This window comes from Microtus ochrogaster, chromosome 21 (genome assembly GCF_000317375.1).
Source record: "Microtus ochrogaster isolate Prairie Vole_2 chromosome 21, MicOch1.0, whole genome shotgun sequence".
Classification (NCBI taxonomy): domain Eukaryota; kingdom Metazoa; phylum Chordata; class Mammalia; order Rodentia; family Cricetidae; genus Microtus; species Microtus ochrogaster.
Window position 1 is genome coordinate 40,305,832 of NC_022022.1, and position 27,409 is coordinate 40,333,240.

At 41.8% G+C, this 27,409-nt stretch overlaps 1 protein-coding gene across 1 annotated transcript in view; it reads left to right on the forward strand.

Annotated features, from left to right (window-relative positions):
- Window positions 1-27,409, forward strand: part of Ttll7 (tubulin tyrosine ligase like 7) — a 118,096-nt gene that overhangs the window by 57,022 nt on the left and 33,665 nt on the right. The window contains exons 11-19 of the mRNA XM_026784191.1: window positions 1,001-1,095; window positions 8,076-8,223; window positions 8,420-8,493; window positions 9,917-10,052; window positions 13,023-13,109; window positions 18,087-18,285; window positions 21,943-22,154; window positions 23,051-23,185; window positions 25,543-25,623. Of these exons, the coding sequence (XP_026639992.1) occupies window positions 1,001-1,095; window positions 8,076-8,223; window positions 8,420-8,493; window positions 9,917-10,052; window positions 13,023-13,109; window positions 18,087-18,285; window positions 21,943-22,154; window positions 23,051-23,185; window positions 25,543-25,623 (1,167 nt within the window). The remainder of the gene's footprint in view (window positions 1-1,000; window positions 1,096-8,075; window positions 8,224-8,419; window positions 8,494-9,916; window positions 10,053-13,022; window positions 13,110-18,086; window positions 18,286-21,942; window positions 22,155-23,050; window positions 23,186-25,542; window positions 25,624-27,409) is intronic.

A 27,409-nucleotide genomic window follows, 5' to 3' on the forward strand; every position in this document is an offset into this window, starting at 1 on the left:
CCTGGATGGAGGTGGGCGGTCCTTGGACTTCCCACAGGTCAGGGAACCCTGATGGCTCTTCGAGCTGATGAGGGAGGGGGACTTGATCGGGGGAGGGGGAGGAAAATGGGAGGCGGTGGCGGGGAAGAGGCAGAAATCTTTAATAAATAAATAAATTAAAAAAAAGAAGATTCTCAGGAGGGAAAATTGAGCTCAGCCTGTTCCTATTGTTAGGAATGTCTTCCAAGCGGTTGAATCAATGCCTTCTGAGGTGAAAGTTAATGAGTCACTGTTGAGCCAGGTAGAGGAAACCAAATTTATATTTTAGGAAGCAATAGAACTCAGCAGGAAGCCCTTAGGTGGTGAAAGGCTGGAATTGACTGAATGTTTCTGTATGCTAAGCAGACACATATGTATGTTCCTGTATGTTAAGCAGACATGTATGAGCATCTGTCACTATGTCAGAAATATATCTACTATGGGTCTTCCCAGCACTCAAGATAACTTACTTTTTTTTAAGGCTCAGTGATATGGATCGGTAGGTTGGAGTGGCCAGGTAATGCCGGCAGCAATCCCTAAGCCACTAGGGCTGTGGTTCTCAACCTTCTTAATGTTGTGACCTTTTAATACAGTTCTTCATGTTGTGGTGACCCCCACCACCACAAAATTATTTTGTTGCTACTTTATAACTGTAATTTTGCTACTGTTATAGATCTCATCTGTGTTTTCTAATGGTCTTAGGTGACCCTGGTGAAAGGGTCGTTTGGCTCCAAAGGGGTCGTGATGCACTGGTTAAGAAACCGCCGCTGTAGATGGAGGAGGTGGTGCTTGGAGATGTTTTTCTGCAGATCTTTGCCATAGGGTGATAGAAAACCAGGCGTGGCAGTGATGATTGGAGCATCTTCCACATAGAGCTCTGAGACTGATAGTTGGAAATCATCATCAGTTAGTAAACATGACTGAATCACGCATTGACCTCCCGACATTCAACCAAACTCATTGTTTTCTCCGTAAATTTCAGATTAATCGAGCCCCAAGTTTTGGAACTGATCAGAAAATAGATTATGATGTGAAAAGGGGAGTTCTGCTAAATGCGCTGAAGCTACTGAACATCAGGTAAGCCTTTTCCCCATTTGCTGGGGTCCCCCAAACAAGAGGTGAGCCTTTCCCAACTCACTGGCGCCCCCTACCTTTGGCACTGATAAAGCATTTGCACATGAAACTGGCTTTGCGTCGTGAATCTTTATATTTTTGTGTTTAACATTTAAACCTTCTTCATTCCATTCTGCAAATTCACATTGTTAAAAAACAAACACAAGACCTTTCCATTTCCCTTTTCCCGCTGCCGTCGTTCCCCCATATGGTGCTGTGCACCCGCCGCAGCTGCTGTTTGTTCATCACAGAAGTTTCTGTGGTGTACACGGTTGGTTGGATTGCTCGCTAGGTATGGTAGGAGACCCTCTAGTTTACCGTTCTCTCGTTGCGGGGGAAGTTAGGCACCCAGAGTCTCTCAGGAAGCCTTAAACATAGATTTCCTACCTTCGTTAACCTTCCTGCTCTATCTTCTGTGGAGATAGAAAAGAGGCCTTGTTCAATGAGGTGGCTGCCACTGGGGAAGACAGACACAGTGGGAAGAAAGACGCGAGAGGAGACTTGGCGGGGCGGGGAAGGGTGCTGGAAGTGAACACGTCACGGATTCCGGTGTCTGAGATGCTGCCCTGCAGGAAAGGCTCCTGACTCCTTAGGGAAGGCATTTATTAGGGAAGGCAGGAGGACTGCGAGTTTTAAGCCAGTTTGGAGCACATACAACACACCTGTTTGATCAAGGAAAAAAAGAAAAAAGATATTTAACTTAACTGCTCTACGGCGCATGCCCAACCTCGATTAGAGGGCCCTGGAGATCAACTGGGGCTTTTATGCCCCTTTTATTTTTATCATCACTCAAGAACTCCCAAAGAATTATGGAATAATTCAAGGAATTTTCTTATTTAAACTATTTTCAAGCATTTAGCCGTAGTCCTTGAGATCTTACTTGTGTGGGAAAAACATCATGAAGAAAGGACATGGGCACTGAAGTCTGATTTGACGTTTCCACACGGCTCCTGCTGCATGGTGAAAGGTGCACATGTCTGCAGGCTTTAGTTTTTCAGCTGCTCTTTAGCCTACCCACTGTGTGATTTTAGATGATAGTGCGTATTTTTCCGTGGTTTTCTATTACAATAGAACCTTGTGTTTAGCTTAAGGCTATCCAGACTATGATATTGATTCGCCAATCAACTGTGGATATTTTCAATTGTTTCAGAGGGGAGGTTTATCTATAATTTAAGGAGCAAGAAATTTCTAACAATGTGAGAATGGAGCTTCTCCCTTATCTATCTCCGTGTTCTCCACAGGACATAGCACAGTTTTAATACTTAGTGCACGTGTGCGTCACACACTTTTCTTCTCTCTTCAACCACGGAGGTTGCCGTGGCACGTGTGTGTTTTTGTGACTGGTTCTGTGCTATGCATACCATAGCGACTTAGATGGGGAACAATAGGGGAGTTCTTGCCTCGTATTCAGCATTACGGGCTTAACTTTGGTGTGGGTAGAATTGCTCTATGATTCCAGAGTTCTCTGTTTTCCCTGAGACTACCAGGAGCAGCTTTTCTCTTTCATTATTTGTCTTTCTTCTCAGGAACCCAAACAGGGTTTTATTGCTAAATACCAAGGCTAAGCTTCCCCAAACACAACTATATAACTCTTATATCTTAATATTTCTGTGTTTGCTCCAAGCTGTGATAGCTTGGCTGATGGTCTCATTATTTTCTGTCCCCCGCCGTATCTCACTGGTGGTTTGTTCTGCTTTCTAGTTGGAGTGAATGATTTTCCTTGCTTTCTATAATGTACATACCATATTTTATTATAAAACTCTACATTTTGACCAGAGTTAATCCTTACACCCTGTAATATTTTGGTGGCATTAGCGTGTACTCAGGACATGGTTTATAACTTTGTCTCTTCCTTCGTAGTCTGTGATGTTTTTCCTGGGCATGGCTTTCTGATTTGATGTATGCTCCTTGCGGTCTTAAGAGTTCTTCACAGATCTTACTGCAGTAGTCTGCTCATGACATCCCTCTATCCACACGTCCAAGTCCACTTCAAACCTGTTTGCTTTTCACCTTGAGGAAACTCAGAAGAGCCTGTCGATCAGGAAGATCCGTCCCAGGGACCGTGACCGTAGAAGCTCATGCAGAGGGGACCGAACTACTGCTTGCCCTTAGGAGAATGCAGTGTCTGATCTCAGTTTCAGACAATGTTTTGAAGCATGAGGCTTGAGATCTTCAGAGGAAACTGTCATATGTGGCCATCTCAGGCCTCATAAGTGGAACAAAAGATAATTATTTCGCCTGTAGTCAGAGAAGACCCCGGCTGTGTTGAGCCAAGGTTCTTGGGCAGAGTTTTTCCATCCACTGAGCGTCTTCTACTACAGTTATAAAAAACAGAATCCAAAGAAGACATCCCCAGTCCCATGAGCCCCCAGGGCTCAAATGTGTGTGAATTAGATTAGCTCACATGAAACCCTCATTTCCTACTTAGGACAAACTCATGGTCACAGACCTGAGCATTTAATATTCTTCCGTCCTGGACATTGGTCCTCTCTGCCTCTCTGACACTTGTAGGAGTTCATGGAGCCTGGATCCTTGCGATCCTCTTTAATCCCCCGTTCACTGCCTGCCATGTCCCCCATTGGGTTCCTGCCTTGTTTCTCTTTATGTCAGTTTTACTCATTCTTGTGTGCATGACCCCAGAATCCACGAACTGTGTATATACGAAGGAACATACAGCTTGAGATGCTTTTTGGTGACTTTGGCCCTCACTGGAGCACAGACCATCCATTTGGCATTATCTCTTGATGGCGAATGCTGATGATTTTTGGCCTAGTCTGTAATCATAACTATGTATTAAATAGCAAGCAAGTGAATGCATAAACAAGTGAACTGAATGAATGGATAGCGTATCTCCCACTTAGATTCAATATGACCAGAGCTGAGGTGTTTTCCCTTCAGTCATGTTTATCTTGAGTTATTTTTCCTCCTGCTTATAATAATGTGTATTTACAGCTCACAGATATTAAATATAAGCGTGTGGATTTACATGGAGTTTGCTATTATAACAAACAGGTAGAATTTTCTTATGTACCCTGAAGAGCCACACATTCAAAATGACCAGTGCACCGAGGAACAGAGTGATAGGATTCCCGGTCTCTGTGCTGCCAGTGCATGGCACACATGCAGCAAGGGAGAGAGAGCCCGGGATGGACTCACAGGACAATGTGTGTGGAAAGGAACCAGAGATAGTGACAGGGAAGGGAAGTATCCACAGCTCTCTGCTAGCTAATGGCAAACCACTCGTCAGTTAGTTGAAGCAAGCCTTCACTTTTCCCTTTGATTTAAATCAGTGAATCTTGCCAAATCCATGGCTGCCGTGTAGTCTTAGCACTTCTCTGCAAGCGCAGGTCCAGCAGGCCCAAGTGAAGATCAATACTTTCAGTAAAATGAGGTCCAAGTGCTTGGTAGTAATTGGGGTAGGAATATATGGTTCTTCCTTTTATGATTGGCAGTTTTCATTTAGTGTGGCCTTTAAGTTCCCCCATATTGCATCATATGTCAGGAGAGTCTCATGCTGCGTCTTCCCGTGATGGGAAACAAGGAGGAAAGAGAGCATGCTAAAGAGCGCGTGAGATGGGGAGAGAGGCGGAGGCTGGTAGGCTGGTACTTTATGAGCGGCCAGCTTTCACAGCAGTGTAGTCCGCCCCCACGTCTCAATCAACTCAGACCCAGTTGATGGGGAGAACTAGCCTAGCCTTCCAGGAAACACTCTGATCTGTTCCTGAATGTGGTAGTCTGATGTTAACTCTTGGTATGCTCGGTTGGTGTGGTAGTTTGAATGTCATCGGCCCCCATAATCCTGAAGGATTTGCACTATCAGGAGACGTGGCCTTGTTGAAGTAGATGTGGCCTGGTTGGAGGAAGTGTGTCACTGTGGGGGCGGGCTTTGAAGTCTCCTCTGCTCAAGCTTTCCTCAGTCTGACAGACAATTCACTTCCTGTTGCCTTCTGATCAAGAGGTAACCACCACCATGCTCCCTGCCATGATGATAATGGACTGAACCTCTGAACTGTAAGTCAGCTGCTCCAGTTAAATGTTTTCCTTTATAAGGGTTGCCATAGTCATGGCGTCTCTTCACAGCAATAGAAACCCTAACGGTTGGAGAGCAAGCTTCTGGCACATGGTCCTCTGGGGACAGACACCATACAGCATAGCTTAAGCCTAACTTTTCTTTCTTTTTAATGTCACCATCTTTTCTATCACGTTATACCTTAATGCTGGTTTACATGATATCCTATCTCCCATTTTGGCTAGATTATCAGCTCCAAAAAGAGAATGGGTCCTGCATCCATGGTATGTCTTTTCGGAGATATGTCTAGTGTATAGAGTAATGAATGTAATTTGAGTTGGAAGGCAAGGGTAGAGGAAGCCTCTTAGTCTGGAAAATTACTTGGGTGGAACTAAGGAAATTTGTTCTTACAATTACCATAACTAGTACAGGACACAACACATATAAAGCAAAAGTTAGAGAAAGCCCCTGGAGACCCTCAAAATCATGTGTGCGGAAAGGAGTCAAGAAGTGTGAAACAGAACGTCTTAGTCTTAGGTCATGGTGCAGGTGCAAGTGAAGGAAAAAAAAAACCTGTTGATTCAAATGCTAAGTGAAAAGCAGACTTCTGGCCTGTGGTCTGTGAAGTACATGCTAAGAGCCATTAGTGGTATTTTGTGCCTTTATTTGTAGAAATGAAGCTGTGACTTTATATTGACAGGATTTCTAAAACCCAAATGTGAAAAGAATATTCTAACGGAAATATCATTATTATCTTACCCATGTTTCCAGGGCTGCACTGATAGCACTGGTGTGGCCGGACCTGTGACTGAGTGCTGTAGCAGAGTCCGGGGCTTTTTGCTTGCTAGGTCTGCTGATAAAACCTGCAGATAAGAGTTAGAAAAAGGAAGTGCTGATAAAACCTGCAGATAAGAGTTAGAAAAAGGAAGTGGCTTTGTCTACTGTTCTAGCAGGAGCAGAAATCCCAAGCTTCTCCCCAAATTGCCTTTGACAATGTTATTATTTATAAGATGAAGCAAAAGCTGGGCGACAACACCTGTGCAGACCTGGTGGTTTCCTTGGAGACAGTTCCTCCCCTACTCTCCGCAGAACCGTATCTGATAGAGACACTCTGATGTTCTGGGCTTCTGCCAGTGGTACTTTACTACTTGGCTGTGTGCTTTTTTTTTTTCTAACCAAAAGGCCACACCACTAAAAAGAAAAATAAAAAATCCTTTCTCCTCGTGTCCCTCTCTCTTTCCCTTTTATTGTTTGGTCTTTATTCTTTCTCCTCTCTTATTTTTCCTTTTCTCTTTAATGCTATGTATAAGTGATCATTCTAGAAAAACTAGGTTATTATTATTATTATTATTATTATTATTATTATTATTATTATTAGCTATCTCAGGCATTTCATTTCCACTGAACACACCCAGCCGGACTTGTAGTCATCATTGCAACAACGATATTCTTAGCCACCTAGTTGTGAACATCAGAAGTCTGTTTCCCTCCTCACCTTACATCCATCGAGTCTTTCAAAACATTCCTCAGCATTGACTCACTCCAGTTTCTGTGACCCACACACTCATACTTCATGTTTGCTAGGAAGATAGCATCCATGTCTCTCTCTCTCTCTCTCTCTCTCTCTCTCTCTCTCTCTCTCTCTCTCCCTCTCTCCCTCCTACTTGTAAGCCCCTGCATTCTGTATTCATTGCCCAGGGTGCGACTTCACACAGGCTGATATGACCAGGCCCTTCTAGGGCTCCTGCCTCCTTTGCTGCTTGAAGTTATACCTGAAGCTCTCCAATGAGCAGAAACCCTTAGTGTCAGCTGAGTTTCTTGCATTTACTCAAACCACCAGCCCTACTGGATGACTTTCAATTTTATCAGTGTGTTTTATTGATTTCTCTCAAATTATCCCTTCTGTTTCAACCTTGAACCCCTCGAGCCCTTTAAGCCTCCACATCGTGAAAGAAGATGAGTGTTCTCTAGCACTCTGTTGTGAGCTGTCACGCTGGCTGTGTTAAGGGAGAGCTTGTTAAAGTCTTGGCCTGACATTTGAATGCAATCTCTAATGAATTCAGTGGAGCACTTTGTGGCTTAAGTAACCCGTTTCCTTCTTCCGGCTGGAAACTGAGCAGGTAGCATTGGGTCAGCATCCATGTCAGAGTAATGACAACAGAAGATGTGGAGGTGTGTAAGATTAAGGATGAGGGCTCTGGTTTGTTTGTTTTGTTATTTCTGTGTGGCTAAGGGTAGTGTTTACTTGTCTTTTCAATTTCTCCAGGATTCTACGCTGTTGCAACTGTGGTGGCAAAGACAGACCTCAGACTTAAGACTCCTCCACATGGAAGGGACGAGAGAGAAAAGGGGGACCGGGTGGTACTGAGGCAAATAATCCCAGAGCACAACTTCTCGTGTGAAAACGGGAGGGCTGTTGCTAAATGATCACAATTAAGCAAAAAGATAAGAAGGGTGAAGTCAGTTTTGAAATGGTAACAGTTACTAGGATTTCAGCCCTGATTGGAAATGCATTGGAGAGCGGTCAGTATAGCTGAGAGCGTACATGCAGCAAGTTGGTAAATGGAAGAGAGGCACGTGTGTTCATACATAGACGAAGTCTTAGAACACACTGAGGATAAAGTTAGTGTTGATTAAGTTGAAGAGATGGGGAGACAGATCCAGCTGTTATTTTACCAAAGACTATAGATGTTGTGTTTTTAGGGCGGAATATGAAACCAGGTCCCTTGGACTCTTCAAGACATGTAGGATTTCCTTATTTCTAGTTATTTTCAGAAGCACTACCTTCCAGAGTCCTCTTTCTTGACAGAGGAAGAGAATGTGTGAGAAGATATAAGCTTAATAACTTCGTTCCTGCTTCGACATGCTCTCCTCAAAGGGACAGTGTTGGAAGTTTTCTACAGTGAAAGCTATGGTCTTGTTCTTCACATTTCAGGACCAGTGATAAGAGGAAAAACATGGCCAAACAAAAAGCCGAGGCTCAAAAGAGGCTGTACGGTCAGAATCCAATCAGAAGGCTTTCCCCGGGCTCCTCAGACTGGGAACAGCAGAGGCATCAGCTGGAGAGGCGGAAAGAAGAGTTGGTACGGGGCGGGCGGGGCGTGTTGTATTGGCTTATTTTTATTCTGACGGCACTGTGGCGCATAGTGAACCCCGGAGAGGCGCGTGCTCTGCCACCCAGCTACACACACCCCAGCCTGGTGTGAACTTTTAACAACATCCCCACAGTTTGAGCTGCGTGACTCATCACACTTTATCCATGAATCTGTTCCCTTTTAGAAAGAGAGACTCGTTCAAGTACGAAAGCAGGTCTCGCGAGAAGAACACGAAAACCGACATATGGGGAATTACAGGTAATTCTTGCCGTTTGTTTGTGTGTAGTTGGGTTTTTCTTCGGGCCACTAGTTCACAAGTAATGACACGGAGACTTCTTATTAATTATGAAAGCTTGGCCTATAGCTTAGGCTTCTTCCTTATTAGTTCTTATAACCTAGTTAACCCATTTATAGTAATTTTTATTTTAATCATGTGGGCTTACCTCTCTTCCACTTGAACCCCTGTTTTCTCTCGGTGTCTCCTGGCATCTCTTGCACACCTAGATTTCTTCTCCTCTTCCTTTCTCGTGGGAAATCCCACCCATACCCCTGCCTAGCTATTGGCTGTCCAGCTTTTTATCACACCCACCACAGCAATACACCTTCACACAATGGGCATGCAGCCCACGTCCCCACATTTGTTATATTTTTTGTTTGTTTTAGAGATAGAAGAGGTGTCTGAGCAGTGGGTTTTTTCATTATGAGTGCTTTTTTGTTGTTGTTGTTGTTAGCTACAGCGTTTCACTCACTATGTTTCATAAGAAAGGGGGCTGTAAGTAGACAGCTTTAACTGGGGAAGCTTTTGCCAGCAAGCTCTGCTCTGCCAAGGGAGGTTTTTAACCAACTGTTACTGTAGGTATTTTAAGAAAGTCAGAATCCGGGTGTTCTTGTATTCTTCCTGATAGTTTTTATGTGATTGCTGTACTTCGTCGTAAGCCTAATTGCTTAACAACCAGGCAAAGTAAGATAGTGCTTGAAGTGTTTGGATGGCGGTGGGAGACAAGGGTGTGGGGGTATTCACAGTATTCCTCTGGGAAGCAGGGAAAGGTATCCTCATGTTCTTAGAAAGTTCCATCCTCCCAGCTGACATTGCCTCCTCAGAATTCAGCAAAGGGTGGGGGAGGGGTGTGGATTTTCCTATCCTTCTGTTAGATGTTCTTTCCTGACATTAACACTTCCACAGTTGCAAAGAGAGGCTAAAATAGTTTTCCCACTCAGCATCTACCCTGTTTTCATTTCCTTGCCCCAAAAGATCATTTAGATGAATATCTGTAATTGCATAGCGTCAATACACGCCAACACCAGGTCCTCAGTACGCTCTCCTCAAACATACTCAGCACACCCCTGATACCTTCAGCATTATCCCAGGTCGTCAGCACACTCCTCTCCAAGTTCAGTATTTCACCAACTGCCCAAAACCTGTTCTTCAAGCATTCTTTTCAGCCGGACGCTATGCTATACCTTGTAGCACTGTGAAACATTCAGTGTATGCCTCTATGTAAATGCCAACTGGTATACCAGATGGATATTTGTGACTCCCCCTTAATCATTCTTGTTTGTTTCTAGCACCTTCTTAGCTTGGAGCAGGGAGGGCAATGGTTTTCTAAACAGCTGATTTTTAACTGTTGAATTGTGTTGGATTCTTTTAAGGGAATGGGTTTCTCTGATTTTCTTTTTGTAGGAGAATTTATCCTCCTGAAGATAAAACACTGCTCGAAAAGTATGAAAGTTTGCTGGCTGTTGCCTTCCAGACCTTCCTGTCAGGACGAGCAGCTTCGTTCCAGCGAGAACTAAACAATCCTCTGAAAAAGATGAGGGTAAGAGGGTGACGGTTTGCATAGAGAGAAAAACAAGTCAAACATTATGTCTTTAGTAAAGAACGGGCGTGGGAGGGTAAGGAACGGACTCAGTAGGTAGGATCGCTGTTGTCTAAGCATGACGGCCTGACTCCAAATGCTCTATACCCTGTACAAAGCCAGTTGTCACCACACATGCTTTCAGGAGCAGAGATACGAAGATCCTTTGCCTTGCTGTCTGCCAACCTGGTTCAGGTTCAGGGAGAGACCCTGTCTCAAGAAAATAAGGCAGAGTGATAGAGTAGAGAGCTTCCACTGACTTCTGTATACATATACACACATGTGTGTTTGCATGCACCCATACAAATACATACATACATGTGAACTCAGATACACATACACACAAACACTTTATACACACATATACATAGACATACACAAACACTCCATACACACATATACATAGACATACACAGGCATACACAAATGCACATACATACATGTACTCATACAAATACACACATTTACACACACACACACACACACACACACACACACACACACACACATACAGATTGGGTGCCACCCTAGCCACACATTTAGAAACAATTTTCTTTGAGGTGGTTACATTTCAGAGAAAACCAAGGAACTTCATAAATAAGATACATACCAGGATAAACTTTGAGCAGATAATTCTGATATTGCATTGTAATTTCATTATACTATAATATCTCTTCTAATATAGATTTATGTCTGAAACTAGATAAAGAAATGCATTGCAGTAACCCAATGACTTGGGACACTCTGGTTTAAATTATAGTCAACACTGCAGTAGTTTGTCTTGATGCTACATAGACTTGGCAAATGAGAGCACGTAATTAAACACAGGCATGAGGTCCTAACAATTGGGAAACTGAGGCAGAAGGATTGCTTAGATGGCATGTTGAGTTTAAGAGCAGCTTGGGCTACAGAGTAAGGCCCTGTCTAAGAAATCTTTAAAAAATAAAATGCTCCCTCACATCTCTCTTTCATTTAATTTATCTGTTTCATTTCCCCTTATCTCTATTCTTTTTAGCTGGAAATTTTCTGTGTCCTGCCCAGTCCCACAGCTGCTTATAAAATAATCACTCAGAGGCTTAATATTAATTATAAATGTTTGGCCATTGGCTCAGGCTTTTTACTAGCTAGCTCTTACTTTTAAATTTACTCATTTCTATTAATCTGTGTATCACCAGATGACCCAGGGCTTATTGGTAATGCTTTGGCATCTTAATCCTCTGGCTACTGTTGATGTCTTTCTTGACCCTGCCCCTCTTCACCTGTCCCTGTGCTTGGATTTCCTGCCCGACTATATTCTGCTCTGCTATGGGCCAAAGCAGCTTTATTCATCAATCAGTAAAAGCAACATATATTCACAGTGTACACAAAGACATCCTACATTACTTCTGTATCCTTCTCCTTTATCCTCTTCCCATCTCTCTCATTTTTTCTTTTCCCTTGTACATTTTCTCTACTCTTTTCTCCTCCCTCTTTCTTTCTCCCCTTCTTTATCCCTTTATCTTAACGAAAGATCTACTAGTTATATATTGCAGCATAACAAACTTCTGTATTTATTTGCTTCTTATTGTTTGGTCCTGACTTGTAACAGCTGAATGGTTCCTGATCTTTCTTTGGAATGAATTGTGTGAGGGAAGACATGCCTGCCTTTAACTGGGGCTAGCATGCCTAGGTGACCTCACTCACATGTCTGGGAAGTCACATAAGATGTTGGCTCACCTGGGAGCTGGCTGAAGGTCTCTATTTCTGTGTGGGCTCTCTTCATATATCACCCTGATAATGTCTAAAGGTGACAGACTTTACCCAGTAGAAGTTATCCATGGCAGCCTCTGCCAAGATTTGACGGAGGACCCCAAAGTGGAAAGCGACCTCTCTGCTCTCTAGGGAAGAACCTAACCCTATCTGGAGAATTTAATTTCTTTACTCGTTGTTTATCTGTAGCTTTCTCTTTTAAAATATGCGACTATTAGCTCATCTGGAGTTTTTAGGATGAAAATATTTTTCATTATTATGTTTCTTCTGAACAAAATCTTCCTTGATATTGAGTTTGTAATGATGCTGTCCATATATTCTGTTGTAGGATCATAGGCCAAGTCTTTTGCATTTTAAGAGCTATCTTTCCTAGATTGGAATACTTTTCTATTATGAGCTGTGATTTCTAGTTTTTTTTTTCAGTAAACTTTAAGGGGATATTGAAGTTTAAATCACAGTTATATGACCATAGTTTTGTTAGTGTTCATGCCTGGATCACACAATGAGATGATTTATTATTCAGTTGTCCGGGTTTGCTCAACTTCCAGTGGTGGTGTATAGTCTCATATTTTTTTACCTTTGGCTTCAAAATAAATTTAGAGGAGCATAAGAGGAAGCTATTGGGGTACGTAGAGATTTCCTCTACCAGTAATGGTCCTAGAAGGAAAATCTTTCCTAAGGCTGCAAAATATTCTTGCAATAACAAATGTTTCTAAGTAGCTTCACTAAATGTTTCCCATTAACCAAATTCTAATGTTAAATTCTTTCTAAATGAAATGCTCAGGCCAGTTTTCATGGGTCGAGTTTTAATATTAAATTATACTAATCAGTATAGGAATGATTAATAGGATGAAGTCTGGGAAATGAGCATGGACTTTTACACATCTTAGTGCTCAGTGAACTCACTTAGTAAAGTTGGGGGTTCTGGGATTTTTGTAGTATGCTGGAAAGGACTTACTTGCATAGGGTGATTGCACAATGGACTTAGCTGTGTATTGTGCTTATCACCAGATTTTGATAAGTTTCTTGGAGAGTTTGTCTTTTATATTTCCTTCTTTTGTCCGAGTAATTACCACTGCATAGCTTCTAGAATAATCACTGTACATGAGCTGGACGAGATTAATGAACTTGTAAAAGGTCTATATTTGCTTAGTGATCACAATTCTAATCATGTTTTTGAAGGAGGAAGATATTTTGGATCTCCTGGAACAATGTGAAATTGATGATGAAAAGCTGATGGGAAAAACTGCCAGAATCCGAGGACCAAAGGTGAAATGTCTCTGCCTTGCATAGTGCCAAAGTCCATGTCACAAGGGGAAGCCATTCCTCCTAGGTATTTCCTGTAAGAGCTATGATGCATAGGAACTTCAGGAATTTTGTGTCCAGTAAAGGTAAAACCAGGCAAATGGTGTTATCTCACACTCACAGGTGTTCCTTCTTTGGCTGCCTTTAGATTTTTGGTTCCTTGCCAAATGCTAATGGATGCTTAGTGACTCAGATAGGCTGGAGTGAGGAGGACTTCCCTCTTCCAAGTTCAAAGTCAGGCTTTTTTTCTAGTCCCAGATAAATAACTAACAAAGAAATGTATAGGATTATAGATAATGCAGATGGTGACTCTAGAGATACATCAATGGGGAGTCATTATGTCTGTTTATCTAATTCCTGTACAGTGCTTGTCCACATTGCTAATAGGGAGCCCCTTTTATCTGTCTAGTTGCCGTACTGTGCATGTCCACATTGTATGTTTAGTTTAGCATGATCTGGCTCTCCCTTTCCTTGCCCTCCTCTCATGCTATTAGTTTCCCTTGTCTTCCTAAACTCTTTTATTCTTACTATCATATTAAATATGTGTGCATGGTTTTATGTATCTGTATAAAATCCAGGAACCACAACCGAGAGAAAATATGCAATATTTATCTGTGACTGTCTTAGTTCACTTGGTAGGGCTATCTCCAATTGCATCTGTTTTTCTATAAAGGACACGAATTTGGTTTCTTTTTTAATTAATTAATTAATTTATTATGTATACAATATTCTGTCTGTGTGTATGCCTGAAGGCCAGAAGAGGGCACTAGACCCCATTACAGATGGTTGTGAGCCACCATGTGGTTGCTGGGAATTGAACTCAGGACCTTTGGAAGAGCATGCAATGCTCTTAACCTCTGAGCCATCTCTCCAGCCTCTTGAATTTGATTTCTTAATGGCTGATAATTTCACTGTGTATGTGGACCACATTTTCCTTGTCTGTTCCTCTGCTGTTGACATTTGGGTCAGCTCCACAGCATAGCCATGTGAACAGTGTATAATAAGCACTGATATCAGGATCTCTATGCTGTGTTGTCTTGGGGAGCTCTTCTTTTGCTGACTCAGTGATATTGACAGTGTGTCCATAAAGATAGATTCAGCACTTAGGAATGGGAAAAGCTGTTGTGTAGGCAAAGAGAGGCAGATGTTTGCTTTACTTCACATCTGTTTTGTGGTAATGTTCTACAGTTTCATATATGACACATTCTTCAGCAGCAGGGAAGCAAGAAGTTGAATTTGACAAATCATAGACACATTTATTAGTGTGTTGCTTTTTATCTCTATTTATATCTATATTTATGGCATTTTCAAGCCATCTCTGCATTCATAGACACGTTTGTTAGGCTTTCATGCTTTAATACCTGTTAGTAAAATAGTGGAGAAAAGAACCCTCATCGATACATTGCTAGATCAGTTGAGACTCCCTCCAAACAAAGCTACACCATGATACTCCGTGAATTTGCCCTGGTACCACCATGTAGACTTAAGTTTCATAACTCCTCCTCCACCTCTTTCCCATAAGTTATGCCATTTTAGAGCTTCTGTGATGAGTCGTTATTTGTGTGAGATTGTGAATACCTTGAAGGTGAGAAATGGATTTTCAGCTTATCTGTAACACCTAAGAGTGCCTAACACATCACATGTTCCCCAAATCTATTGGTCAGAACTGTTGAATGTGCTCAAAAGATCCTTATTAGCTAGCTGGAGAGTAGATAGGTATTTGTCAAAGCAAGGTGTAAGAGGTGAGTGTTTGAATAGAGTGTAAATGACAAGGGTTGAGAGAAGACAGCTTCCTGGCAGCATTTCCATTTGAACTGCAAAATGAGCCCTGCTCATGTGGTTGAGGAGGGACATTCCAGACAGAGCCCTGTAGTTGTGATGCTGCTGTACCAGGTATGAGGGAAGTGTGGGAGTTTGTGACTTTAGGAGGGAGAATGGGAAATAATGCAAAGGGATCCTGGCAAGGTGTGCATGCGTGAAGACCTCAGATGTTAGACATTATTCTCAGCTGAACATTCCTGTGAGACAGTGTACTTAGATTATTTAGAAAAGTGAATGCCCTTATGAATCATGACTCCACTTGCGGAAACATTTGAGGAGTTTTTAAGCTTTGAATATCTTATAGGTACCTTGCACCAACCAGTTGTACCCCTGGAGTTTCTAAGATTTGCATAACAATCACCACAGTTTGCCAAAGCCAGCTTGAGACTACCTGGGGACATAAGGTCCATACTTCAAAGGCCCTGAGGCATCATATATTTTCCTTCATATTAGACTTACCATCCAAAGGAAAGTGTGATGGGTCTCAGGGAAGAGCTCCCATTGTGTATTTTCCAACTTCTGTCATCTGAGGTGAACAGGAAGAGTTAACAGTGTATTTGCTGAAATGAAATGGATTGGGTAATTCCTTAATTAATTATTTAGTTGTTAAAGTCAGAAGCATTTCTAAGTAGATGAGCACAGCACAATTAATGTAGAACAGTATCTATAGTTTTTATTTAAGTTTCATCAGGGTGTCTAATGTGACCCAAACGTCTAAAGAGAGCTTCCATTTCAGAGGGACAGTGCTTCATGGTGAACACCTGTCACCAAAGTCTTCATTAGTTGAAGAATACTTTGAAATGTCCTTTGTTAACTTTGTGCTAGGATGAATAATAGCGTCTTACTTATTTAAAAATTTTAGGAACGTTAATTAGCCACAAATAACACATAAAGCAGTAGTGATGTTCTTAAGTTGGTACCCATAAGTTGTTTATAGCTATACATTGATGTATTTTTATATCTTCTCGGTTTCATAATTAAACTGTAAATAAAATTAAGTAGCACAATTTGTGTCACTGCACTTTCGAAATCCCATCTTGGAGTTCTACTGGGAGTTTGTATTGCTATGACTCCTATTTACTTATCGATTGACCAGTATGCTTGCGCAACACAAAGGTTCGGCGGTCCACTTCCTCTGAGACTTTTTTGTATAGGGCTGAAAAAGTATGTAGCCAATGTCTGAGAAAGCATAAGCTGTGTTCTGCTTGAAGGAAGGCATCCTGCAAACCCGATCGTGCCACTGTTCTCTCGGGGCATGCTAAACTTCTGAAGAGACATCTTTTCTCTGGGGTTCATGTTTGCCAAGGTTGTCAGTGTGTTTGATGACTGTGCTACTGGCAAACGTTTTTATGTATTTCTGCTTGAACATTTTTAGTATTCTGTAAATATTAGACTATCAAAAGGAGAGCATATGTTTAAAGACAAGTTGGTACCTAGTGTGTTCAGCTCCTTTCCAGCTTTAGTTGTATTTCATTTTTTTTTTTTGGCACAGGCTGTAACTTTTACATCATCATGCTTTGGATTGCTTTGTATTCTAGATGCTTCTTAGAATGTTTCTCCCTTCCTCCTCTCATCCTACACGGTCACACTGGAGGGACATAGCTTCTTTCCGTAAACTCCCATGGCATCCAAAGAATTCATTATGATATACAATAACAACAAAGCCACTAGTTTCCAACTGCAGCAGCCTGTCTCAGCAGGAACAGGGGGTGTATGGTGTGTTTAGCAAGCAGGCTTAAAATAACTCATTTACAGAACTGTCATGCACACACTTTCTGAATTGAGGCCATCCCATCTCTCTTGCTGTCCCTTCACCTGGTATCTTTATTTATCACGAGGAGTGGAGGTAGATTGATCCTATTGAAAATATTAGGGCATAGCGCCACGCTAATCAGACCTGCGCAGAGTCACTCTGTTCAAAAAGCTTCATACCATAATGATTTTCATATGCCATGTTGTAAGATGTCACACTGATGACAAAGCAGTTAACCCACTGTGGCCAAACTGTGTCAAAGTTAGAAATTCTCTATGAAAGGTCTCAAGTCATCCATAACAAATTGAGTAAAATGGTTATTTTCCCAAATATACAGAAAAGCTCGATGAGACCAGCCTTGGGTTCGATTCTAAATAAATAAATATCAACCTTGAGCTAGGCATGTGAGAGCATGTGAGCACTGCCTTACTTTCGGCACATCATCTGAGCCGATAGATTCTTGGGCTCTGTTTGAGTGCATGATCACATGACCTTTTTTTTTTTTTTTTTTTTTCGAGACAGGATTTCTCTGTATAACCTCTTTGGCTGTCCTGGAACTATTTTTGTAGACCAGGCTGTCCTCAAACTCACAGAGCTCTGCAAGCCTCTATCTGCTGAGTATTAGGGTTCATGGCTTGTGCCAGCACCACCTGGCTTGAAGGCATGATCTGCTAATGGCTTTTCTTAGTTCTTTTGTCCTTCTTGCCTGTCCTTCTCCCTCCCCACCCCCACTCCCTTTTGAGTGGATGGATCTTGATGCCTAATCTCTCTGTGTAGATGGATGCTATAAAGTAGTCCCACCCTAGCTCAGAACTGAGTATAATAAGGGGTTCTTTATTTAGGGGTAGACTCACAACAGATCACAGTCCTCTGCATGAATGGGGAACAGGAACTGAATTGTTCAGCAGAGGGAGAGAGAGAGAGAGAGAGAGAGAGAGAGAGAGAGAGAGAGAGAGAACATGCATGGCACGTTTTACAGCTGCATTTATAGTATCTGGTATCTTAAAGATTATTGGCTGAAGGAGTTCCCACAGCACCTCTAAGTAGAGTGAACAAAGGCAGATTATGGCTTATGATAGTTATATTTTTTCGATCAAATATTTTTGTTCTTTGTTTGCAGAAACTATACTTTTTAATTGCAGTTATATAGAAACAGCATTGTCCTCATCAGGACCGAGCCATATAATTGGAGAAGGAGTATTTAAATAAACTTCACAGCAGTGTGTGCTCTATTGGCTAAAAAGTACCAAGCAGTAGAGAGAGACTTCCATATTCACCAATAGGCAGCGAGCATTGTTGGGGGAGGGGGATTAAAAATAATGACTATCCAGGGGATTCTAAATGCATGGCATGTCACTGTGTTTCAGCCCCTGTGTTGCATGCCAGAATGCGCGGAGGTGATGAAGAAACAGAAGTCTTACTACAGCAGCGAGAGCAGCTATGACAGCAGCAGCAGCAGCAGTTCAGAACTGGATGAGAACGAAAAGGAACTGTGCCAGAAGAGACGAGAACAAGCCCCGTATAACCTTAAACACACCAGTCACTGCAAACTAATTCAACAATCCAGTAAGTCAATCTCTCCTACGTTGATACACGAAGAGCTATAGAATTGAAACTCTCGAACTCAATAAAAAGTCCTTGGGCCAAAAGAAGTGTTGTCATGTGTGAGGGGACCTGTATTCTACCCCTTGTGTTCTTTACCTGGCCAGAGCCCAGTCCGTCCCCTCTCAGACTTTACAAGTAGTAACTGGATGGGACTAAGGCTCCTTCCTCCTATCTTCTATAGTTTGTATGCTCAGTTGTGGCATGGGTTTTAGAAACATGTGACAACTCTTTTAGGCAGAATGAGTTCTCGTTGGGGGCCACATCATCTCTGCTTCAGTGTCTACCTTTTTTCTACTTCGTTTGGCGCTGTCACCTAGCTCTGAAGCAGTTGAATTTTGCTCCTTCTCACTTCCATCCTGGGTAAGCAGTCAATCAGGACTTTGGGCACATCATGGGTATTTAGGAAAGCAACCAACTTCTCTCTTCTCTCTCTCCCTCTATTTTCACTCTCGTTCTTTTCCTTTCTTCAATCCCAGATATCCATGGTCTGGCCTCTTGATGTGGCACTCACCCTCAAATATAGAACCTAATTATCTCCATTTTCCTTAAAAAAAAAAAAAACCAACACCTTCTTGCTGCCACTTCTGAACTAGGACTATCTTAACACCCATGTCAGACAGCCATTTGCATAGCACACAGTGTCCCAAGGTTTCAAAGCAGCCAGCTCAGCATTGCAGTAAACATAGCTGGAGCCTTTGCACATCTGATTCCCAGCAATGTTTAGTATATAAGGGGCCTGATAATGTGTTTTAAAACTGGCCTTCGAGACTTGTAGCAAAGAGCCCCAAGGAAAGAAGAACTAAAACATGAAGAATTCGGAGAAACAGCACTTTGGTTTTATTTCTCCCCAAGTATTCCATAGAGATACATGTTCCCTTGCTCTTGTCAAGGAAGGTTTGTATATTTGAATAGGAAACAATGTACCGTGTTCCATCATATTGACTGAAATTTTCCAAGTATCAGCAATTGTAAGTTATACTCCCTCCCTTCTTTTCCTTAAGGATCCCGTAAGTGTGTCTCTGGATGGTATGACTCAGTTTTTATTCTAGAATCTGACATTTTTATGTTGAGATTTTGTTGGGTTTTAGATCGCTTGCCTCTTAGCTAATGTGACTATTATTTCATAGCTTGAACCTACGAGGGCTATGGGTCAGGGAGAGGAAAATTTCCATAGAGTTTTACAACTCTGGGACTGTTCTATGCTCTGGGGCCAATAGTCTAAAGAGCCCTGGTCAGATAGAGTATCATAAAGTAGGAGACAGAATTAAAACACATTTTGATGTAGAAATTTTAAGTAAGTCTAATGCAATTACATATTTATATCCTTACTGTATATTTAGGCAGAGATTATAGCAAGGGCTTCACTTTGTTTCGTATTCATTCTTTAATCTTACAGTAGGAGTCTCATAATCACAAATCCTCTATAAACTGATGACCAAGGACAAAATCCAGACCAAGAGTAACACTTTCTTATGCAGTCAATGGACTTAGGGTATTATTATAGCTTCACACATAACATAAAAGACTTTCTTCTCCCATAATTTATAGATGTTAAGTCACAACTATGTTTCCTAATCTACCACCAGTATATCAAACTACTCTAGTTTTCTTGTCTGAATTTCCAGGTATGTAGGTGAAAAGCAAAAATCTGAGCTGATTTGAGAAGGTATTTCCTTCTGACCAATGAGCAGGTTTTACTTACTCAATCCTTACCTTAGGCTTACAAAGATGGTAGACCTACAGTGTAGCTTGGAGCAAATGGTTTAGAATTTTTTTTTGAAGACATGACCTTTGTATTATTGTTGTATGTTAAATATGTGACCTTTGTAACTAATATTTTTTAAGGGTAAACTGGCCGGTTTTCTGTTCCTATACAGTGACTGTTAAAGAGTGCTGGGTCACAGGTACAGAAGGAAGTTAATAATTGCAGCCATCAATGTTTTTTTTTTGTTTTTAAACAGCATCTCCTAAAACTTGAATGAGCGTGTATTTTATGCTCTCCAGAATATAGAGTTTTCCTTTTACCACACGTTCCCAGTATCTTTTAGAAGTGCACCCCTAAATCTGCCATTCATAACCATCACCTTTACGAAGTTTGAATTCTTTTCAACAGCCAATGAAGAGAGATATTTGGGTATGCCACCTGGCTTCATGTGAGTTTAATTAAAATATTTCCTTAATGAAGACTGATCTATTCTCCAAACAGAGAACAAATTCAGAATGGAGGCTCTGCAGGACAAACGAGCAGAAGAAAAGATAAAAACGCTGACGGTGTTGAGCAATTATCTTTTTCCAGGTCATGAGCCACAGCTTACCATGGCCATGTAATTCACGTTCATCAGTGTTCCCAGAATGCACAAGGGCAGATAGTTGATGGCTTCATTAGATATTTATTCTGATAACAGTCCTGTTCTTTGACTTAATTTTTTTTCTTCACTTAAATATTTTGCTGTTGAAATTATTTGTGTGTGTGTGTGTGTGTGTGTGTGTGTGTGAGAGAGAGAGAGAGAGAGAGAGAGAGAGAGAGAGAGAGAGAGAGAGAGAGAGAGAATAAGAATACACCAGTTTGCTGCAGCTCTTTTTACGTGTTTATTGTATTTAAATTACATTCAAATATTCTTCATAATATTCTTATGTTCTGTGACTCTGATTCTTGGCCTTGGATTCTATACCTTATCTCTTTACCCTGTCTCTGTTCTCCTTTCCTTCTTCCTGTGATCTTTGCTGCAAAATGTAAACTCTCCAACCTACACAGAGACTCTAACAGCCAGTTTCCACCCAAGGCTAATAGATAACGGTGGCATTATAGGAAAGTGGAGGCTGTTAGCATTCAGTGGTGAGGACTTTAGGCAGCTGACCTTGGCCACCATCTTGCTGTGGTCCTTTGGGAAAAACAGACAATAGAAATTTCCCCTCCTGGCTAGAGAGGTGGTGCAGTGGGTGAAATAATCACTGTGTCAGTGTGAGGACTTAAGTGCGGGTTCCCAGAAACCAGGTGATGCCAGGCTCAGTCGCATGTCTGTAATTCTGTGTTCCTATGGCAAGATGCGGGGGAGGGGTGAAGCCAGAAGAATCCCTGTCCTCTGGTGACAGCTACTCTTGTGTCCACAGCTGTGAGTGATGATGGTGAGAAGACCTTGTCTCAAAACAGGCTGAAGGCGGGAACTGAAAACTGAACTCTTTTTGTGTGCCGTGGCTTGTATGTTCCTGCACTCAACATACATGAACACACACACAGACACACACACACACACACACACCCCTTGCAGAGGTTTCCATAAAGCATAACATTAAGCAGGACCTTGGAGGATGTCTGGCTCACAAGTGCCTCATGAGTGTGCATCCCCTTCCTTGTTTCTCGAATGCTTCTCACATTAAGAACTTAGAACTGAAGTCCTGTCTGCAGCATTCCCCGGTGCAACCGTTCTTCCTATGCCAGAACTGTTTTGTACCATGTGCGCTGTTCAAATTGAAGAATTAATTCCAAATTTCCCCTCTTGTGATGGCGTCTAGGGTTTGACCCTTGTTATCCAGCCACCGCCTGGTCTAATCATTAGTCTATGGTGACCGAATAGGGAGGAAAGTGTACTAACAGCACCGCTTCTCCATCACCGATAGATTCCATGAGGCGTTCCGTCAGCTGCCCTCGGTCCATCTCTGCTCACTTACCTTCCAACGGGGATGTGCGCCCCTTTTCTTCTCAACAAGTGATACCGTTAGCACGACCAACTTCAGCCTCTCGGTCACATTCCTTAAACCGTGCTTCCTCCTACACGAGACACCTGCCTAACAGTACCGATACCAGCTCTTCCAGCTCCCACTCTCTGGTGGTAAGCTATTGATCGGTTGTGCCCTTTCAAGGTTGCAGAAAACACTGTACTCAGAATGTAGGTGGCAAAGGGATTGGTTGAGCAGATGATGAGTGGAACCCCTGATTTCTTCTGCATTTTGACTCCTGACCTTTGGAAATTGTATCGTTCACGTATCGTAGACCCCAGCATATCACAGACCTCAAGGATGTGTAGAAAGAAGCATTGCTTTATTTTCCATTTCCTGATACAGGAGGATAATGCTGTTGGCAATCATCCGAGGAAATGCATGGTTTTGCAGTGTTTTATTGGCATCTGTAGACACAAGCACATTTATTGTATGGAAAATAACTCTTAAAATACTAGATCAGTAGTTTAAAAACTGATAAATTATATTTATAGAGTCTGGTTACAATGCTGTTCAGAATGCTTTCTGCATACTAAATTAACATGTCGTATCCCCTTTTCAGCATAAACTACAGAAACTTACAGCTGAGGTAGTCTGTGGGTCTATTATGTTTTCCTGGAGCTAGACCAGAGATTTAGTTAATGTCTTTGTTTCACTAACACTGATGTCTCCCAGGGTAAAACTCAGGAAATCAAGCAATTTCATTCATTTTATAACAATGACTGATTTTATTTTATAAACCAAGAATTTGCAGTAAGTGAAAGAGACTAGAAAGTCCTTTAAAAATACTCATATTTAATATTTATACCTTGAGCATGGTAAAATGCAACCAGGAGGAAATATAAAATATATCCTTGCTAATAATAACCAATTTGATGCTAAAAATTCACAAATGTCCATTTAAAATTTAAAAGCACATAATTTTTACCTAGAAATATATTTTAAATGATACTGGCACAGTGAAGTAAGACCCCCCCCCTCCACATCTCTGTATTCTTTCAAATTTAAGAATGAGTCTTTGCGGCAATTGAAAACAAAAGAACAGGAGGATGACCTCACGAGCCAGACCTTGTTTGTGCTGAAGGACATGAGGATCCGCTTTCCAGGGAAGTCGGATGCAGAGTCTGAGCTGATGATAGAAGATGTGAGTATCCAGCAAGCCTGAGCATGTGTTCCCTGGGACCGGGAGACAGGATCTGCTGGCAAAATGCTTGCGGGGCAAGCATGAGGTCTTGAGTTGGATCCCCAACACTTACGTTGGAGCCTGGCATATGACATGCACCTGTAGTCTCAGCCCTGGGATGTGGAAGGCAGAGACATGATGATTTCAGTAATTCTATGGCAGTTACCCCAGGGTACGTGGTGAGCCCCAGTTCCCAGTGAGAGTTTGGATCTTAACAATCCAAGGTAATTGCCCCCTGGAGGACAGACAACCAAGACTGAGCTCTGCCATCCACAGGTGTGCATGTTCATGCACAAGCATGTACGCACACCAGCATGCATGTGCACTGCACACATATGTGCATGGACACATGGCTCCCATGCATCGAAACAAAAAATGTGTTTTCTTGTCGAATTATACTTAATTGCATAGGAAATGTAATTCTATTCCCTTTAGGCCCCAGAAACTTTTATTTTAGATATTAGGAACATTTTGTCATCTAATGAGGCTGTCAAGTGAGAATAATTAACATCAAATAACTGTTCTTCACGATCAGAGAAATATCAGGATAAACTTTTCTATGGAAAAGTTTACTGAGTTGAAGAAGTCTAAGGTGAAAAGAGACGCGAGGATAATAGCAGCACCCTGCTCGGAAACGACAGAAAGATTTAAAGGTGATGCCTAGCACACCATGTGTTGGAACAGTCTGGCTGGGTTATTTTCATTTGCCACCCAGTGGAGGCTTTGGAAACGGCAGTTTCAGAGGCTCAGCCTCTGAAATTTTCTTATCTTGGAAAAGAAAATCTAAGGTTACTGAAATGATTTGGTAGAAGTACATTTCTTTCCTGCACCCAACACGCTTTCTAAATGGCCATTCTTAGGTCATTCTTCAGCTATAGAACGCTGTTTGGAGTAGGGTCGGGTAGGTTGTGTTTTTTTTTTTCCCAGAAGACAAGGCACCATCTAGTGGCCATATGAAGAATAACAACCACAGTTTACACTGGCTCATTTTACTATTCACATTGCTTTATAAATCAAGTGTATGAAAATAATAACAAAACAAGAAAAAGATTTCTTGTTGTAAAGATCCATAAGAGCATCATATTTTTGTTATTAGATAATATAATAAAGTGTCCAAATGTTTTGCATTTTTGGTGATAAAGACTTTTCAAACACGAAAGTGGTATGTTGTCTGTGGGGGAGCTGCTATTTGCTACAACAAAAGAAACTTTAGGTTGAGTATCAGGCATTGTGCTGATATGTTTTACAATTTTAAATTACACTTACTTATTTTTTGTTTAGTGTTTGTATGTGCGTGAGCAGACACATGCCATGGCATACATGTGGAGACCAACTTCAGGGAGCCAGTTGTCTCCGACTGCCATGCGTGTCCTAGTGCCTTAATTCCCGTTGTCACACGTGGCAGTGGGCACCTTTGCCCACAGCACTGTGCCACCAGCTGGATAAGCGGTTACTTATTTTGACAGTGTTTATTTTTAAGGAAAACCAGTAACTTTGCACCAGATACATCATTTTCTGTTTGTTTTTATGATCTGCCATTTTCTTTTAAAATTTTTTCATTTTATTTGTTTGATACTTTGCATGCACCACATGTGTGCCAATGCTCAGAGGTCAAAGAAAGTGTTGACTCCCCTAGAACGAGAGTTACATTTATGCATCACCAGGTGGATGCTGGGAATCAAGCCCAGGTCCTCTACGAGAGTAACAAATGCTGTTAGCCACTGGGCTATCACTGCAGACCTGCTAAGGTTATTTTTTATTAGAAGAAGAGAAAGTAGAACTAGTATCTGTGACTATTATGATTATAAAGAAGATTACCAGGCATATATAATTAATGAAACATAACTAATATTGTACATTAGATTCTTTGCTGCCTGTCTACTGTGCTCCAGACTTGAATGTTTGCTACAGTATATGCTACCAGAATATATGTTGAGAAATGCTACCGTGAAACAGGTCATACAGAGAATGGGTTAGTAGAATCCTAATTAGATATAGGCTGACTTTTAATGTATTATTTAATATTCTATTACTAGGTGGGTAACATAGCAAGATAAAAACCCTATAGGCTGGATTTCTGTCTAGAATATGTGTGTCTACAGATTTCTGGCTTATATTCATTGAGTGATACTATTCTTAGTGAAAAGGAAGAAAAGGCTTTGGATTTAAAACCTCTGCCTTGTGCAAGTGGAGGAATTCCACTATAAGTACTCTAATGGTGTTTCCGCAGCAGAAATTAATAGACTCGGTGCTAGCACATTTACCTACCGCCTTGGTGAGCATTCTCGGTTAAATCTGTCAATGTCTTTCCCCCACAGATCATGGATAACTGGAAGCATTATAAAACAAAAGTGGCTTCATATTGGCTCATAAAATTGGACTCCGTAAAACAACGAAAAGTGAGTGACACGCATCCCTTTTACCCTCTGTGTGTTTATTAAGCTGAAACCTGTGGCCAAATTCATGGCAATTTTATATGTGAACATTGATTTGCTTGTGTTAGACAAGGATTTAGATCGTGAGGATGAAAAGTAGATGGAGGACAAGGCAGGTTAGCTGTGCGGAAATCTGTGGATCCCTGTGGCGGCAGAGGGCGGGGCAGGAACAGAGATTATGAGTGGAGATTAGCTTGAGGAGCAGAAGGTCCACAGAGGCAATTTTCTTATTAACATATATTTATATATATGTGTCTATATATGATAATTTAATTATCTTGTAAAATGAACTCATTTTTTTGCTGAAAGAGTAAGTGCTGCAGTAACGAAGAGATGAGCTTGGATGGTGAGGCAGGGCTCAGATGACAGCTTTACGGCTTACAAGAAGATCAGGTTTTAGTTTTGCACATGAGAGGCGACTGGAAAAGTCTGGGAAAACATTTATAGTTCAATTAGTCATTTTAAAGGGCTGAGAACTACTTGAGAGGAGTCAAATTGCGGCAGAGAGAATGGGGCACGGTTGGAATAGAAAGGAGCTAGGATTCTTGTAGGGTAACTGAGGCGGGAACGAGGGAGTACTTAGCACAGTGGTGCTAGCCTGGGTGGGATTCTGCCCATGTCGTGTGGGTTTATGTGTGTATGTGTGTGCCCGAGTCTACATTTGTGCACCACGTGCATCCAGGACCCCAGAGAGGTCCAAAACGGTGTCTTATTCCCTGACACTGAAGTTCTGTGCATTTATGAACCTCCATATTGATTCTAGGAATCAAACATGGGAACTGTGCAAGAACAAATGCTTGGGGCCATTGAATCATCTCTCCAGCCCCCTGTTTTGATCTTAGATATGTTATGTTGATGTACTGATTAGATATCAAAGCGATGATAAATGTGATATAAGTGATGGTCATATGAACATGAAGGCAGAACTGAGCTTGGGAATGGAGATAAGAAAGATCAGGAGTCTATAAGGTAAAGGAATGGGGCTGGAAGGGACCACATGGAGAGTTTGTTAGAAGATAAGAGGCTTCTGGGAACGAAATCCCCTCTGTGTAGGGATTAGGGGGGTCTCTGAAGATGCCTGAGAAGAGACAGGAGGTGCAGTGTGGAAAGCAGTGAGAACAGAGTGTCACTGAAGCCCAGGAGCGTCGTCCTCATGGCAGACTAGTGGGCCGTAGGCCGTGCTAGGAGGTGAGCACCAAGTTCTCTGTCATTTTGGGCAAACATGGAGGTTAGTGGTGATCACAAATTTCGAGGAATGGTGGGGAGCAAAAATTAGCTGGAAAGGATCCAATTGCTGTACCTTGAAAAGGGAAAAAAAACTCTAGCTGCTGCAGGCAGGTCTCAAGAAATTGGGGAAGAAGACAAAAGGAAATGGTGGTAGTGAGGAGAGAGTTGAAACCAGAGAGGAATTTTCTGCCTAAAGATGATTGTGTGTTGATGATTCGGTGGCAGTGGCCTGTAAGAAGCACCGCCATGGTTGGGCAGCACAAAGTTCCTGAGTAAACTGAGGTTTGGTCTAGCCAAGAGCAGTTGTTGTAGTCAGAGGGAAGATGGGGGGTCTCAGATGGCGGGAAAAAGTAAGACCTGAGGACAGAATGAGGTAGAGCTGCAGAGAAGACTGGGAGGTGGGCATTGTACCACAGGAACAAAAGCAACTAATGCAATGATGTCAAAACAATTGGTTATTTCACAAGAAAATAAGGGACCTTATTTCTTATCCTACACAAAATAAATTCCTTGTAGGGTACAA